The sequence below is a fragment of the Vitis vinifera genome, chromosome 6 (assembly GCF_030704535.1).
Source record: "Vitis vinifera cultivar Pinot Noir 40024 chromosome 6, ASM3070453v1".
Lineage (NCBI taxonomy): Eukaryota > Viridiplantae > Streptophyta > Magnoliopsida > Vitales > Vitaceae > Vitis > Vitis vinifera.
Window position 1 is genome coordinate 16,539,170 of NC_081810.1, and position 17,536 is coordinate 16,556,705.

Sequence of the window (17,536 nt, forward strand, 5' to 3'; positions counted from 1 at the left end):
ATTCTTTAATAGTGTAATGCATGAATAAGATAGATAACAAAGAGAAATAAAAATCATATTACAAATAATAAAATCATTTATTGTTATAACATCTTATACTTTTAAGGGCTTTATCCTAACTAATGAGACACAAGAGAGTCCACCAACAATTATCACCACATCTCCTAGGAGACCGGTCATGCTGCAAAATATTAAATATGACGAGAACCTCACCATCATTGTTTCAAGGGACGAGTCAAACTTAGAGGAAGAACGATTGATAGGGAGGAACTTGACCTAAAGAAGGGGACATCAACATAAAGCTTGACCCTACATTCAATTATTAAACAAACAAATTAGGAAAAGTCATTCCATAGTCATTGTAACTGCTAAAGCATTAAAAAAAAGAACATAAAGATGTTATTGAAAGAGTTAAGTAACCGATATTACCATTAACTATTTCCCGTAACCGCCAAAATAAGTGGCAAGTATAAGAATAAAATCTCACTATGAATGGTACACACACTGATTAGATTCAAAACCTTGTCATTTGTTTATCTTCCTTATACATTAATTAACTTGATTATCAGAGAGGGGTCGAACTTAACAACCTCATCTTAATATTTGTTGTTTCCTTATGCCCAATTAGCTAATAAGTGACCCTTGGTCTTGTGTTGTCAAGAGGAGGATGAATAGATTGTCATCTTATGGAATATCTTATGCAAAAGCTTATAAAAGAATTAAGTTGATCATGGTGCAAACACACACTAGTAGTAAGTGACTTATCCCTGCCACATATAAGACAACAAATAGAGGAAACAGAATGAAGGCCTTAAAGGAAAAGAAGACAAACAATCCCATAATTGACAAAATTAAATAAACACAATAAAGAATTGGCTTGAGAAAATGGCCAGCTATAGGGAGATCATCATGAAACCAATTGTTGACAAAGCCTCCCTAGGCTTCAGCTCTCACATAGAAGCCATGTTAGAGAAACCAGGTGACAAAGGACCCACTTACTAGAAAAAGAATAATTCAACTTCAAACAATCCAAGAGAAGTCCATTCCCATAGGGAGAGGAGTGAGAGTGCGTCATGCCCTAGATGGAGTAGCCAATCTATTGATAATACTCGTTTTGGCCACTAGCTCTATAAGCAATACGTGGTATTACAAAAAGTCCCTTTGCAGGGGTTATCCTCCAAGAAGAGGTTATTAGAATGATTAGGAAAACTTATTTCAGGTTCTAGATCATTAAGGTGCATACAAAAACTATCAAAGAGATTTATAAATCTACACAACAGAAGCATAATCATATAAAATATAGTGTAAGTGCTCAAAAGACAATATCTACAATTTAGATGTTCCCAAATCAATTTCAATCAATGAAAAAGCAATTGTGGATCTCAAATACCTCACAATCTATTGCCCAATGGCTTTCTTTCCTGGATCTGGACACATAAGGATGCTTGAATCATCTCTGAGGATGGAGGTTAGGCTTTCTCTCTTTGGAATATTGAATAGCAAGATGCAAGAATATGTTTAACCCTAAACCCCTAATGGACTTTACTCAAACTCTTTTATAGGCTTAAGTGACTTGAGCTTAAGTGAGTTGCTCTTAATTATGGAGATGTGTTTTAAAACTATGAGGACCCATTCCTAGTTAATTAATTAATTAATTAATTAACCCTATTCATAAGGACCATTCATAAGTTTATGTGTAACCTTTTGTATTTACTAAAATGCCCTTATGTAGACATATGAACAAAAAAACTAAATGTCCATTTAATGATGTGTCATCAAGGAATATGAGTTTGAACGAGGACCATAAAGACCTATAGGAAAATACCAACTCCCTTAGAATTCAATTCTAAAGTTGACTTAATATCCCTCTACAAAGAGTTAATTGCACTCCAATATCCTATAATATTAAATCAAGATATGAAGCTTGGGTCTGTGACCTATTAATCAATTATATGCAAGCTTCTCATGAACTGGTGTCTTTAATTTAATAAGATGAATGCTATCAACCTATTAATATTACCTCTATAATCTTTGAGTCTCAATTTCTCTTATTAAGCAATCAATTAACATACTATAATTTTTTGAGAGCATAAGTCAAGTTCCATTTAAGAAATTATTACAACCATCTCAATGATTAAAACAAGTCATCCCTTCAATTAGTAGATAGTGTATTACAACCACAGATGGATTGTCTAAGTTTATGAACCAATTGTGAACTACTCATTTACTTTTAAGGAACTTGTGACTTGGATCTTCTATGTAACTCTTAATGCACCCAAGTCGTGTAATATGTAAGTAATGTTAGGCTTGAATGCTTAAAACATATTGGAGAAAGAAAAGTGAAAAATGTAATTATATTATGAGTAATAATGAAATATATTTATTATTACATCACATTATGCTTTTAAGGATTTTATCCTAACAAAGACACCTTATGACAACATTTTTCCAAAATTTAACATGTTCAATAAAATCAAAGATCCATTGGAGCACTTCTTTCACATTCGAAAAATGATGATCCTTACATAAGGGAATGATACGTTGCTTTATAAGGTCTTTCTATCCACCCTACATAAGGCAATTCTTCCATATGCTTTTGTTGTGGGAAGCTTAATGTATGCTCAAACTTGCACTCATCCTGGCGTTAGTTTCGCGGTTGGAATGCTTGGAAGATTTCAAAGCAATCCAGGATGGAATCATTGGGTTACTAGTAAGAAAGTAATGTGATATCTTCAAGGAACTAAAGACTACATGTTCACATATAGACATACTAAAAATCTTGACGTCATTGGATATTCAAATTCGGATTATGTTGAATGTCTTGATAGTATGAAATCAACATCTAGATATGTTTTTTTGTTTATTGGTAAAGTCGTTTCATGGAAAAGTTCAAAGTAATCATTAATTGCTTCCTCTACCATGGAAGCAGAATTTGTGGCATGCTATGTGGCCACTTCTCATGCACTTTGGTTAAGGAACTTCACCTTAAGGCTTTGAATTTTAGATTCAATTTCAAATCCATTAAGAATTTTATGTAACAATTTTGTTGCAATTTTCTTCTCCAAAAACAACAAGAGTTCAAGTGCATAAAAAACTATTGACATAATATATCTTATTGTGAGAGAGAGTACAAAATTGAATGGTATCAATTAAACACATTAGTACGAACTTGATGATTGCAAACCCTTTGACTAAAGCATTGATGCCAAGGACCTTTAAGGAACATGTTTGTAACATGAGTCTTCATATTTTGTCAAAAGGATTTTTAATTGAGACACTATGAAATCTCTTTAGTGTTTATTATGATTCTACTCTATCTTGTTTCCATTATGTGCATACTTTGATGGAATAATATTCAGAACGTGATTGTCATGTATTTGACTTTAAAGTTAGACCATTAAAGGTTGCATTTATAATGGAATTATTTTAGCTCAAATTCTTCATTAAAGGTGGTTTAAGTAAGTAAATTACTAATACTGTGGTGCATGTTTGGAATTACATTAAAAGAGTAATGTAGGACTGTCATGATCCATATTAGTAGTTTATTTGTTCAAATTGTACCATTTTGGAATTTAAAGTAATTGTGATTATGTATGGCCACTTGATGAATCTAGTAACGGAAAACATAAAGTCATTATTATAAATCAAGTGGGAGAATGTTAAAACTAAAAGTGGTCTTAATGACTACCTTAAGTTTTCTTTTCTTAAAAGTGAAGTTTTTACTTTTTATTAAATATTTTGATTCATTTTCCCATGTATGGATTTTGATGAAATTAAATTAGATTTATTTTGAAATTCACAATTGGTTAATGACTCATTGATAGGAAAAATCATATTACACCTATAAATAGAAGAATTCTTGGTCCCTCTCTCCACTCTTATAATTCAATGGGAACATCACCATAACCATCACTAAGGAGTGCATAAAGGGAGGGTAGGAAAGGGAAGATCAAGAAAGAAGAAGTTCTAGATGGTTACTTGAAGAACTTCAAATCATATTGAAGTTAGGAATATGGATCAAGGTATGGTTTTCTTCTTTTTCATATCTTAGATGATATTGTTTAAGTTCAATATTTAACACCAAATGAAAATATTTTTCCAACATAGATTTCATTCGGAAACATTCAAATCAAAGATAAAGTTTTCTATAATACCTTTTCTAAATCCCTTTAATGTAAAAATTGTATTTTTGTTTTACTTCCATTGCATAGAATTTAGATGCTCTAGGTAGATTTCATGCACCTAACCTTAACTTGAGATAAGGAATGGAAAGATCCGAGGTTCCTTACATGAAGATGTTTGAGGATGAAGATGAAAGGAAAGAGAAGAAAAAAAAGAAAAGGAAATGAAAGAAAAATGAAGAATTATTGGATCAGGGTTTGAAGATGGGTGGGTGTTTAGAAGTTTAAGAAGACAGTAATTTGGACATTTTATATGTGAATTTTATTAAAAAAAAAAAGAGTGGATGTGGAGAGGAATGAGATGGATGTGTTTGCCATTTTTTTTAATTATCATTTGCCATGAGAGTATGAATATGAGCTATTACAATTGATGTGGGTGGGTATGTACCTCTCTATCCCCAAGATATGCCATGAATTCAATAATAAATTAACCTTTACCAATCATAACTTTCCTTATACATTTCATATCCAACAATTGAGAGAGTTTCTTAATCATCCTCCTTATGTTTACGTTAGTTATTCATGTAGGTAGGTAGTATTCATACTAACGAGTTATATTACTATTGTATTAAAAGTTTGGTAGTCTACTCTATAGGTCAGCCCAAACATTGCAAGAATAATAATCAGATTAAAAAAATATAAACCTAAATATGATTTAATTATTCAAGAGGCAATATGTCGTGTAAATTATTTAACCCATTTAAAAATTTGATGTTATTTAATAATTAAATCAAATTAGATTTTATACGAGTCTTTATGATTGATTTCTTAACTTTATATGTTTATGAATTAATTTTAATTTGTTTATTCAAAATCATATTTTAAATAATTCAAATATGAATTAAATGGATTGAAGTTAGGATCTTATTAATCGACGAAATTATTAAATATGTTAATTCAAATCAAATTTACGTTGACAAAAAAAATAATCTATTTATTAAACCGTTTATATAGACCGATACGAATTTGATTTAAACATGGATACCATGTATTATATACGAACTTAAAAAAAACGTGTTCAAGTTGGAATAGTGGTAATGTATATTATCAAATTTTTCTCCCTCTTTCTAAAAAAACCTTAAAATGTTGAACCCGACCCGAAATATTCACTTTCAGCTGCCCTAAACGTTTCCCGCCATCTCAATCTGTACTTTCGAGTTATAGGGTTACCAAAAATCCACTCATTTCCAAACCTTAAAAAGTAGAACCCGACCCGAAATATTGACTTTCAGCTGTCCTAAACGTTTCCCGCCATCTCAATCTGTACTTTCTAGTTCTAGGGTTACCAAAAATCCACTCATTTCCTCTTTTTCTCATTCCCAATCAGATTCCAAAATTGGTTTTTCGTTTCAGGGTCTTTCTCCTTCTACCCTTTACTGGGTAAACATTCGAAATGCCGGATTTGAGCTGGAGACACCACGCGCTTATTCAAGCATTGCTCTCACGCGGCCCCCTCATCGAGGATGACTTCCACGCCATCTTTTCCGGCGTCACCGGCAAAAATCCAGGTTTTTTCTTTCGACTAGTTAAATTATCAATCTCAAGTTTGGTTTTATTTTATCAGCTTATTTTTCTATTGCCCTGTGTTTGGTTGCCCAGAACATGGTGTGAAAAGAAAATAAAGCACGATAATTTGAGTCTTGGTGGCTTTTTGATAACCTAATTCAGTCACTTAGGTTTCGATTTTCACTGCAAATTAGATAGAAAAATCAAGCTGGAGTCTGCTTATTTATCAGTTGCAAATTGTTAGATTGTTTTTATTTTATTATGCTAAAGGCCAATTGAAGATTCAAGGAGGTGCATCTACTTACCGTGTGATTGTAATTGGTATGTTTGTTACAGGGGCTCACCAACAGCAATTCAATGATTACCTTTTGAAGATAAACAAGGAGCTTTCCTACGTTCACTTGGAGTTGCGTGGATGCAGAAACCAATATGATGGAAAAGTTTATTATGGTGTGGTCAATAATGTTTCTGATGAACAATCCAAACTTGGAACAAAATACACAGTTCCCCAGCTTGCTTTCTACAAAGGCATTGTAAGTTTCTTTGGCTTTTAGTTATTTTTAGAAATTATGGTTTTCACAGAGTTGGATTGCTACTTTGGTGTGTTTACTTGGTCATTTTATAATTTCAGAAAGGGAAGAAACTCTCAGATTAAAAGGAAAAACTATGCTATCTCTTTATTAGGATAGAGCTTGTTTCTAAGGGAGAAAATGGTGTTAAGAATCTTTATTCACTATCATAAGAGATTTATGATAATGATTCATGGTGTGATTTGAATATTAAGAGTCTGGCTTGATTTCATCTATATTGTTTAGTTCATGAGTTATCCATATGTGATAACCGCAAATTGGGTTATTGGAAATAGAATGGGAATTATAATTAAACTTTCTTAAAAACAATAAATCATTTGTAATCATCTTAATTATGTAGCAAGTTACAGAGTTTTAGTGTGGATGAGATGGTTCAGCCATTTAGAATGAGTGACAAAAATCCAGGAATAAATGTGCTTTGGTTTGAAGAGGGTGCAGGGGGAAGGGGAAGGCCAGGGAATACCTGGATGAAATATTGTAGGCCCTCTTGCAATTATATTCTGTAAATTAATAACCTCATAGCAAAGGAACATGTGACAGACACCCAGTTTCTTAATTCTTTTACTATGAGTGCTTAATAAAAACTAGGAGTGTTTTTAGGCTGTAAAATGAATTTTTAAAATATGCACATTTGCTTGCAAATTACCATTGTGAATGGGCACAATGAATGCACAAAATTATGTGGATTGCTCTTTTTGAAAAATAAAAGTAGCTTTAAATTCCATTTCTTTCCATGATGATATTGATATTTCCTTCAAGACTTGGAACCTTGCATCTCTTTCGACAAGGAAAAAGCTGACCCAGCATCATATCTAGCTCTCATTAAGGCTCAAGAATCTGAAATTTAAATTATTAATGCTTAATGAATGTTCTTTTCTGCAGTCTGGTTCAGTGAACCTGTAAGCTAGAATCAGGACTCTAGCACGTTCATAACTTTTTATGTTAAAATTAATGTTTTGATATATGATTTGGCAAATTGTCCAATTAAATGACCAGTTTGGTCCAACCCAGGTCAGTTGGGCCAATCAGTCACCTGTAATTTTGACCAGGCTCTTTAGATTTTTTGAATTTTGGGTGGAATTGTTAAGTGTTCTGGCATAGCCTGGTCTGAGCCAAAGTGTTTCACTGGGCTGGAGCAGCCGAGGTTAAAAAACTTTGTTTGAAACTGCAATGTACCATTTTCATGCTAACTCAAAAATGGCTGCAGTTGTAATTTCTTTGATCTTAGATGCAATTGCCTGACCAATAATTTATACTTATAGTTTGTACGTTAGCATCATAGTAGAATAGTGCTTTCATCAAAATATTCTGTGCACACCTACATCAGACCCAATCTTTCCTAAAATGAGAAATGGGTGTTTACAAGGAGAAACAAATACACAGCTTTTGCAACAAGTGATTTTTATATTTTATATTTTTCTTTTATGGCATTTTTATTTATTTAGAAAGAAGTGTTATGGCTTTCAAATTCCAATTGGTATAGTAACTACTAGATTTGTTTTTTTATTTTTTACTTCTATTAGGAGTTTAGTACCTTTAGGACTTGATAACTGTTCCTTTAGTTTTGAAAGTGTTTTGTTTTTGTTGAAATATTCTGTCACTATAATCTTGGGATACTTGCTGCTATAATCTTGGGATTATGATTGAGATTGAGTATGAATATTTTGTATTTATTCTTCCTAAAATAATTGTGTATTTGACCAAAAAAAAAAAAAGATTTTTTTTTTTTTTTTTGTATCCCTTGGATTCTAATGTAATTAAGATATGCTGTGTCATGGTCTCACTCTCCACTCAATATTGTTCGGTTCAGGGCTACAGTGGCGCACACACAACCCACCAGCGGACCTTGGTCTTGCTTCTTTATTGGGCCTATGCCCTCAAGAAAAGGCCTCGATAATGTGTTGTGAAAATATATGGCTCTTCCCCATTCACTCGTTGTGTGATGTGGGACACTACAGTCCACCCTTCTTAGGGCCCAGCGTCCTTGCTGGCAGGCTTCTGATCGAAGATCAGACTCTAATACCACTCTATCATGACCCCACTCTTCACCCGATATTGTCTGGTTCAAGGCTACACACAGCCCACCAACCGACTTCGGTTTTGCCTTTTTATTAGACCTATGCCCTCAAGAAAAGGTCTCGATAGTGTGTTGTAAAAGCCCTTTATATATGGTTCTTCCCCATTCTAGGCGATGTGGGACACTACATGCTGTAAATATGTAGTAGTGTTTTTTTTTTTAATCTTAGAAGGTCAACCTAGATTGTAATATATTATTTACATTTCTCAAAGGAATATGAGTGAAGAAAAAAATTTTATCTTAGTTTTCATGGTATCAGAGTAGGTTGAAGCCTGATTTTTTTTCTCTTGTCCATTTTGTTCTTGGCCTTCATCACCATTTTTCCATTTCCTAAATCTATCTCCATTACTACCATTCTTGACAATGTTAAAGATCTTTGGAAAAATCACTCCCACGAACATCACTACTAAACCTGCTCTTTATTCCTCTGAGATGAGCCCTACTCTTCAAATTACCACATCCAAATTGAATGGGAACAATTTCATGGAATGGTCGCAATCTAGGTAGATTTTTTTGAAATCCAAAAAGAAAACGAAGTACATTTTGGGAACATCACTACAACCTTTAGTCAATGAGCCTAAGAATGAAAATTAAGGGGTTGAAAATTTGATGGTTATGTTCTGGCTTTTGCACTCCATGCAGCCAGAGCTTAGCAAGACTTAGCTCTTGCTAACAATGACAAAGGAGATTTGGGATGCTGTCACATTGTCTTGCTCAAGGAGTGGAATTGTTGATCAGTTATACTACTTGAAGAAGCAGATTGCTAATGCTAAGGAAGGTAAGTGATAGGTCACCAAATATTTTTAATCTTCTCAAAGGGCTTTGGCTTGAATTAAATATGTATCATGATGTGGAAATAGAGTGTGCAAATGACAAAAAACTGAGAGATATGATAGAAAGAGAGGAATTTTTATTTCCTTGTTGGTCTTAGTTCGGAGTTTGATGAAATGGTAGAGTTTTAGGCAAAGTTCCTCTTCCTTTCATAAGTAAGGTATTTGCCTTCGTTCGAGGCGAAGGAGGACACAAAGATATAATGCTTAGGAAGCTTGAAAACAAACTCCCAAAGTTAGACAACTTTGCACTTGCTACTTGAAAAACTGTTTGGAAGAAGAATATTGACAAGGATAAGAAGTGATGCGATTATTGCAATAAGCTTTGTCAAAAAGAGAGATGTGCTGGAAGTTTAATGGAAAGTGTCAGCCTGGTAACAAAGGGTTCAATTCTAGTGAAAATAAGGCAAATCAAGCTGCATGATCTACACAAGCCTATCAAACAGCCATTGTGGAAGATTCACAGGATAATTTTCTCAACAAAGAAGATGTGGAGAGGCTAAAAAAATTGGTGTTATAGTTGAAAGATCCAACCACAAGTTCTTATTCAGTGGCCTAGACAAGTAATATTTTTGCTTTAAACACCTAAAAAATAAATTGTTTTTTCACATATGGATCATTGATTCAAGTGCTTCAGACCATATGATTAATTTTTCTATCCCATTTTTAACCTATTCTACATGTTCTAGAAAATAAAAAATTAAGACTGTGGATAGATCGTTTTCCCTTATAACATCAAACCTAATCCTAAACCCTATTCTCCATGTCCCTAACCTGACTTACAACTTGTTGTCTATAGGACAACATGTAGTAGGTTATTATCTTAATCTTCAATTACACTATAAAGATAAGTTCTCTAATGTGGATGAGGTGAGGAAGGGATTATATGAATGCATGGATAAGATGTTGGATTACCAAGAATGTTTAAAAGCTACCATTCAGTTGGACTCATATGACCAAGCAATGGGTGAATTTGGAAGGCGTGCTGCAATTGATTCTTGAAAATTAAGAAGTCCTATGAGTTGGTGGATGCATTTTGAGGGTTCAACACCGGAGTTGCAAAAGTTTGCCATTCGAGTCCTTAGCCTCACTTGTAGTGCTTTGGGATGTGAGAGAGATTGGAGCACTTTTGAATCAGTGATACTTCTATTTTTTTTTAATTTTTTAATTTTTAATTTCTAGTATGTATATTTTTATTCTAATGTTAGAGAACTAATTTCATTTAATCTTAACATATAAATTTGTTTCTTTTATTATTTGTAGATTCATACAAAGTGTAGAAATAGGCTTGAGCATAAGAGGTTAAATGCTCTAGTGTATGTGAGGTACAACACTAGATTGAGGGTGAAGTCTACAAAGGAAATAAAATGTTGATCCGATTTTGTAGATGAAATTGATTCGGATGATGCATGGATTATGGAGGAAGAAGGTCCCTTCCTTCCGCTTGATCTTTGTTGGCTTGAAGATAATGAACTATTTAATGTTGATGCAATTAGAATTGTGTCATCCCAAGACCAAGAGACTCAAGTGTCATCGGACAACATGGTTTCTTCACATTCCAACAAAAGAAACATGATGAATTTGCAAGTACTAAAAATTTTAAGTTATAAATTTTATTAAATTTATTAATGAACTTATAATATTTACGCTTAGTTTATACTTTATGCTAGGCAAAGGGAAGGGGTTGAATCTAACATTGATTCATGAAGATGAGGAGTTAGTTTAAGTGAGAGGATTTGATAGTGGAAGCTTTCCTACTATTGATACATTGGATGAGGATGATGATGACATTGGAGAGGGTGATTTAAGTTGAAACATTTTAGTCATATTTGTTTAACTCCATTTGATATTTTGTGACTTGATTATGGTTTTTTGTGAAAGTTTGGAACTATTAGTATGGTTAACTCTATTTTCTTTTGTGTGACTTAGTTATGGTTTGTTGTGAAAGTATCAAACTAGTAAAGTTTTTTATAATTCTAATGGATTGTTTTCTTGTTTTTCATTTATGCTATTTTATTTTTATTTTTATATATTTTAAAATTTATTAACTATAAAATGAGGGTCTTAAAAGGCTTATGCCTCAACGTTTCGAGGCTTATGCCTCACCTCATGGGCACAAAAATTCTTCACCTTATGCCTTCACCTCTAAAAACTTTGTTTAGAGGAGGAAGAAGCAAATGGTAGCAGCATGGTCAAGTACAAAAGCTGAATTTTGGGCCATGGCACCTGGGGTTTGCGAGCTTCTATGATTAAAAACGGTGATTACAGATTTGAAAGTCAAAGTTCAAGATCCTATTGGGCTTTACTATGATAATATAGCGGCCATGAGCATAGCTCACAACCCCATCCACCATGATAGAACTAAACATGTGGAGATCAACAAACACTTTATTGAGGAAAAATTAGATAGTGGACTGATATGCACGCCCTACATTTCGACAACCAAACAACCAGTTGACGTGTCTACCAAAGAACTAATAGGGACCATTTCTCATAAGTTCTTAGAGAAGCTGAGAATGCAAAACATTTTTGCATCTGCTTGAGAGGGAGTGTTGAAATATACTACTGCTATAATCTTAGGATTCCACTGTAATTAGTATATGCTGTAAATAGGTAGTAGTGTTCCCTTTTTTTGATCCTTAAAGGTCAACCTAGATTGTAATATGTTATGTACATTTCTTAGAGGGAGTGTTGAAATATACTACTGCTATAATCTTAGGATTCCACTGTAATTAGGATATGCTGTAAATAGGTAGTAGTGTTTCCTTTTTTTGATCCTTAAAGGTCAACCTAGATTATAATATGTTATGTACATTTCTTAGAGGAATATGAGTGAAGAAAAAATTCTATCTCAGTTTTCAGTTTTAGTTACCACTATTTAGATTTTAGTACCTTTAGAAATTGTTTAGTATTCTTTTACCTTTTTAGGCTTATCTAATTTCACTATGTTTGGGTCTACTAAAGGGATTGGTTCTCATTGTAATATGAGTTTTCTTTTTTGAATAATATTTTATAAATTGTTTTCTTTTTCTTTCCATGCTTTTTGTGTGATTTATCATTGTAGGTTCACCCCAATTGTGTGGTATTGATTGTTGATCCTTATCTATCATCTAAGTTTAATCCCAGCTGTGTGGTATCAGTTGGTTTAAAATCATCATTCAAGTTCTTTCTGTGCTAGATCCGTTTGGTGCTAGAGTTGAAGATTAAAAAGATTTGCAATTCAGAAATCATGAATTGAGCAGTAGAGATTCTATTGTGGTGAAGTTCAGTACCGTATGCATATATTTAGAAGGCTGTTAGCATTAAGATCAATGATAATGCAACTTAGAATAGATTCTTAAAAGAGGACTCTAGCTGATAAGATTGGATGCAACTATGGTAGCAAAGAAGTGGTGATAAGAGTTTGTCACTAGAAGAGAGTTAACGCATGCTCTTGGGAAGGCCATCTGGCCATGACTGGAGAAAAGGGCAGTAATATATAATTCAGTAGAATATATCTATCCATTTAGCAAAAATGGATTAAAAGGCAATCTACCTTTAGGGGGACTGAAAAATACCTTTTTTTCTCCAACAAATCAGGATGTGAGGAGCCTTGTTCACTAGAAGGTTTGGAAGATCTCAAAAAGATATTACGAAATATGCTGAACTAGAAATGGCTGAATATAAGACTTAACTCCTATTATTTACAATCCATGTTACAAGTCTTCTATTAAGTCTTCTGGTTTCTGCTTAAAAATGCTATTTTCTGAGATTGATAGCATATTGGGGAGAGCTTGAGAAGCACTGCATTTCAATCAAGTTTATTTATGATTTTACTATACCAAACAACTAGGATGGTTAAAGAAACATTTACCTTCTACTGATATCCCTTAAGCTTGAGAATTAGGTTTTTCAACTAGGAGGTGTCAACTCTCAAGGTGTATCCATACGTGGCAAGTGGAAATTATTATATATTTTCATTTATTGTACTTTTATTTATTAAGAAGTATTTGGTTTTAATTAGCGTGGTAAATATTAGATTGTTTCTTTTACTTGTTACCTCTCTTAGGATCTTATTATCTTTAAGGTTTGGGATGGACTGTAGTAGAACATGTTATTTAGTTACTGGAATTTTGAATTTGACGGAAGGTCATTTCTCACCATGAAGGGAGTCTTGGATTTGAAATTTGATTAAGATCTTGTCTCTTTTTTCCACGTATTCTGTGCATTTACCAGTTTATTAAAGATTAACAGTAGGTGTGATATTGACTACTAGATCCCAAATGTCATCTAATATTGATATCTATCATGTGATCTCAGTTGGTTGACTCCCAGTGTTGTCTAAGGTTGTTAGAATTCATGTTTGTGGCTTTTATTCTATGCTCATTGAACAAGTAGTTTTCTCCTGTAATTATGTTGTAGCTTTATCATATGATCCTAAATGTCATCTAATATCTTTATGATCTCAGTTGGTTGATTCCTAGTGTTGTCCAAGGTTGTTATAATTCTCCTGTAATTGTGTTGTAGCTTAATCATGTGGTCCTAAATGTCATCTAATATTGATCTCTATCATGCGATCTCAGTTGATTCCCTAGTGTTGTCCAAGGTTGTTATAATTCACCTTTATGACTTCTATTCTATGTTCATTGAACAAGTTGCTTTCTCCTGTAATCATGTTGTAACTTTCATATTGCTATTGGCTATCCTGTCCTAACCTGGTAATTGGGTGGAATTATCTTCCTCCATGGTGGGTCCTTGCATCATATAAGCCTTAAATAACATTAGATAAGCTGCCTCATTTTGTGAAGGATTGGATACATTAGAATGGTTTTCTCCCTTTATTTCATCTTAAATATTTGGAAGAAAAAGTTCCTCATTCCTTTGTAATGTGCTTAGCTGCCAGTGCATTAGTTTTGGAGAACTTCCACTTCAGAAAAAATTTAAGATACTCACTTATTGCTTTTTGAGGCTTCTGTCATTGATGGTGGAATACTATACCAGAATTGATGAACACCTGCTATTGTCACCATGCGATTGTAGAATGCTTCTTTTAATTTGATACTGCTCTAAATTCGGAAAATTTATACTGCAATGTTTTGATGTTAAATATTAAGAGATCAAGCTATTGAGGCCAAATTATCTTATGTTGCAAGTTTTTTTTTTATTTTTTTTATTTTTATGTTAAATTATCTTAAGTGTTTTTTTTTATGCTAAATGTCAGATTGAAGCAATTGTGCAAGATGTCACGGCTCAGGGCAGTATATCTGATATTGATGCTCTCAATATTCGATTGGAGAATCAGGTTTGATAACTTTTCTAACCATCATTACATATTCTTCCTTCAGAGAATATTAGCCAGTCCACTGTGTGATATAGATGTCTCAAATACCAGCAACATGGACCAACGATCTTTCTGATTTAAACATTCTTCAATGTGACTTGGTTTTTCTAAATAGTAGATGTGGTGGACCTACAATGATTGTGCATGGCAACTCCATCCCAATATAAGTTGGAGAAGAGTGGAGTTCTTGAGAGGCTTTGGTTATTTTACTGTCCTAAACTTTTTCTTGAGTTTATGTTAGGGCAATCTATTTCTCTAGAAATTCACCCTATATGTTGTATTGTCCTTATGCTGTCCTGACAGAATTACTAGCCCTTTGCTTTGTGGTCCCTTCCATTCTTTCTCTTCATATTTCCTCTGGAATGGTAGAAAGGTTGAATGTGCTACTACTTGAATTTCATTTACACCCTACTAAGCGCTCTCAGTAAATTTACGTAGAACTGCCTGCAAGCCTGCAATCATTGGATAATTTTACTTCAAAAGCAATGGGAACTGCCTCAGTCGTGTGGCACTGGTGATTTTTCTTGTTTTAAAACATTGCTTCACAAGTGTTAACTTGATCTGGGTCTAGAAGAGGCTAGAAGGCCCTTTTAAATGAAAAGCGTTCTTTTGACCTTTCCATCTCATGTTTTTTATTGTATGTAATAGTTTTTTATGCAGTTTTACACTCTCAATGATGGAACAATTTCATCTAGGTGGTTTTGTCCTCTGTATAGTCATAGTAGCTGTCCTTTTCTGCGTCTTCCTCATTCTAATGATTGTTGTCATATTTTTATGTGCTTTGCAGAGAGTTATTTGAGTAGTTTGCTTCCTTATTTCCATTGAGAGTGACAAGTATAATTAAAATTTTCCTCACAAATCCAAAGTTTTTGTTTATATTAAGCGAGATGTTAATTAATTTTTCAGTTTGTGTAGCTTGAAACTTGTTTTGAGGGTTCCTTTTTGGGAACATCTGTTATATTCGCTCCTGTATGTATCTCCTCCTTGGACTGTTTTTCCCTTACTATTTGCATTTCAACACCATATTCTACTGCTCCGATGTGCCAGCAGTTCAGTAGCACTAAAATCTTTCTCATTGTACAATAAAAAAAAAAGGAACAAGCTGGTCTCATTTAATTTATTTGGTTGTCTAGGATAGATGCTATATTTTCATAGTACTGTAATGATATTGAATCAAGGAATTGCCAGCTCCATATATATTTGGGGTTGCAAGGTGGGATTTGGTTTGCTGTTGGACATGTAAGTGCCATAACAAATATAAATAGCAAACTGATATCCTTGTCATATTGTTGTTACAATGTTAATGAGTTCTTTCTTGGCAGTATCTCCATTTTTGTCAAATGCAAAGGTTCTTCTGTACTTACCTTATCTACTTATATATAAACATGGTTCTGCTTGATGATCATTCTGTTCTGTGTTTAGGTTTTGACTGGGACATCACATTCACAGGGCATTCCACCTAATGTCCCTGCTGCATTTAAGAATTTCTCGATATCTCAGAAGGAAAAAACTCTTGATGAACTTGTGCAAGACCAATGGCTTTCCTCCACCCCAGATGGTAAAATCAGACTTGGTGTCAGATCCTTCCTCGATCTGCGTAGTTGGTTCCATAATAATGATGTCCCTTCATGTGATGTTTGCAATGAGGCTGGAGTAAAGGTTTTCTTTCTGATTCTTTTCCATGCTGATTAGAAACTGCCTCATCTGTTTAATGTTTCTTTTGTGCATGATGAAGTTATCTTTGAGGTGATGAGGCCATATAGGATTTATCTACATGTAAACGATCTTTGCAATTTATTATCTGGAAGGCTTTTATGCATCACTTTGGATTCTTCATAGGATCCCAAACAATATAATAGGTATAATCTGATAAAATTGCTGGGGCAAAGAGAGCTCTCGTATGGGCCCATTAGTCAGATTGCCTAAATATTTGAATATGTAGATCACTCGTCTGGTTTTTACCTTCCTTTCAGGTTTCTATTGCATGTATATCCAGTAGGTTATAACATTTCAACACACCCAACCTCAAGTCACTGAGGGGGGTCAACAGCTTGTTGGTACTTGTAATTATGAAGAAGAAAAATATTTAGTAAATGCTCACTTAGAGAGAATATAAGATGCTAAATGTTGAATTTTTGCATGGAAAGCTGTTTCTTGCTGCTATTAGGTCTCATATGCTCAGCATGGCCTTCTTGCAACAGGCAGAATTGTGCAGGAATGAAGGTTGTATGGTCCGAATTCATCTCTACTGTCTAAAGAAAAAGTTTTCTCAAAGACGGGTCAGTCCTGATGCTTTGCTGTTTTCTCAAATATGGACCAGACTTTGTTTTACAAACTCCATTAGTTTGCTGACTTGAATGAGTTCCAGGTTGAAAGAGTGTGTCCAGGTTGTGGCACTCAATGGCAGAATGCATCCATCACAGATGCCATCGAGGAAGAGGATGAGCCAAGTAGGCCCAGTCAAAGACAGCCACCACCTCCGGCAGCTGCCACGAGAAAGAGGCTCAGAAGTTGCAAAACCGAAGACGGAGAGAATGGTGGTCCAAGTTCTTCTCAAACTTCTGTACCTGTTTCTACTGATTTCAGAAGAATAACTCGAAACTCTGCCCGCCTAGGGTAAAATATTTCATGTGTACACTCTTGATGCCCTGTAATTATAGTAGCAGCAGGTTGGAAATATGTACATGCCAGGGACTGACTGCGTAGAAGCTGGATCTTGGATTCTCCAGCTGTGTGATGTAAGTATTTTGGATTATTATTACATATGAAATGTTTCTAAATCTTTTGTAGGGATGATACTTTCATATGTACACCTATATTCCATCCAAATATCCCAGATAACATAAGAAATATGGTATTCAGGTAGTCCCAGTCTGCCCTCTCCCTCCCTCTAAACCAAATCCAATGTGTAATGTAAAAACTTAAAAAGACTGAAATGGCTGCCTTCATTTGGGTTAGGTTTGGGCTGCTGTTCAGGATGCATTGAGCATGCAACCAAGGCCCATGAGCCCAAGTTTAATTGGATTGATGTC

The 17,536-nt window shown here is 34.0% G+C and overlaps 1 protein-coding gene across 1 annotated transcript; it reads left to right on the forward strand.

The window, feature by feature from the left end:
* Positions 1-5,201: 5,201 nt before the first annotated feature.
* On the forward strand, positions 5,202-17,302 carry LOC100259925 (uncharacterized). The gene is made up of 6 exons (XM_002270316.5): positions 5,202-5,689; positions 6,024-6,220; positions 14,385-14,465; positions 15,927-16,163; positions 16,706-16,783; positions 16,873-17,302. Exons 1-6 carry the CDS (start codon positions 5,575-5,577, stop codon positions 17,122-17,124), a joined length of 960 nt encoding a protein of 319 aa, XP_002270352.2. The 5' UTR covers positions 5,202-5,574; the 3' UTR covers positions 17,125-17,302.
* The last annotated feature ends 234 nt before the right edge of the window (positions 17,303-17,536 follow it).

Bases quoted from the DNA above. Each gene is read 5' to 3' on its own strand.
- LOC100259925 (XM_002270316.5), top strand. From the start codon at position 5,575: ATGCCGGATTTGAGCTGGAGACACCACGCGCTTATTCAAGCATTGCTC. The intron at 16,164-16,705 runs GTTTTCTTTCTG...TTCTTGCAACAG, and splicing joins GCAATGAGGCTGGAGTAAAG to GCAGAATTGTGCAGGAATGA. The intron at 16,784-16,872 runs GTCAGTCCTGAT...AATGAGTTCCAG, and splicing joins AAAAGTTTTCTCAAAGACGG to GTTGAAAGAGTGTGTCCAGG.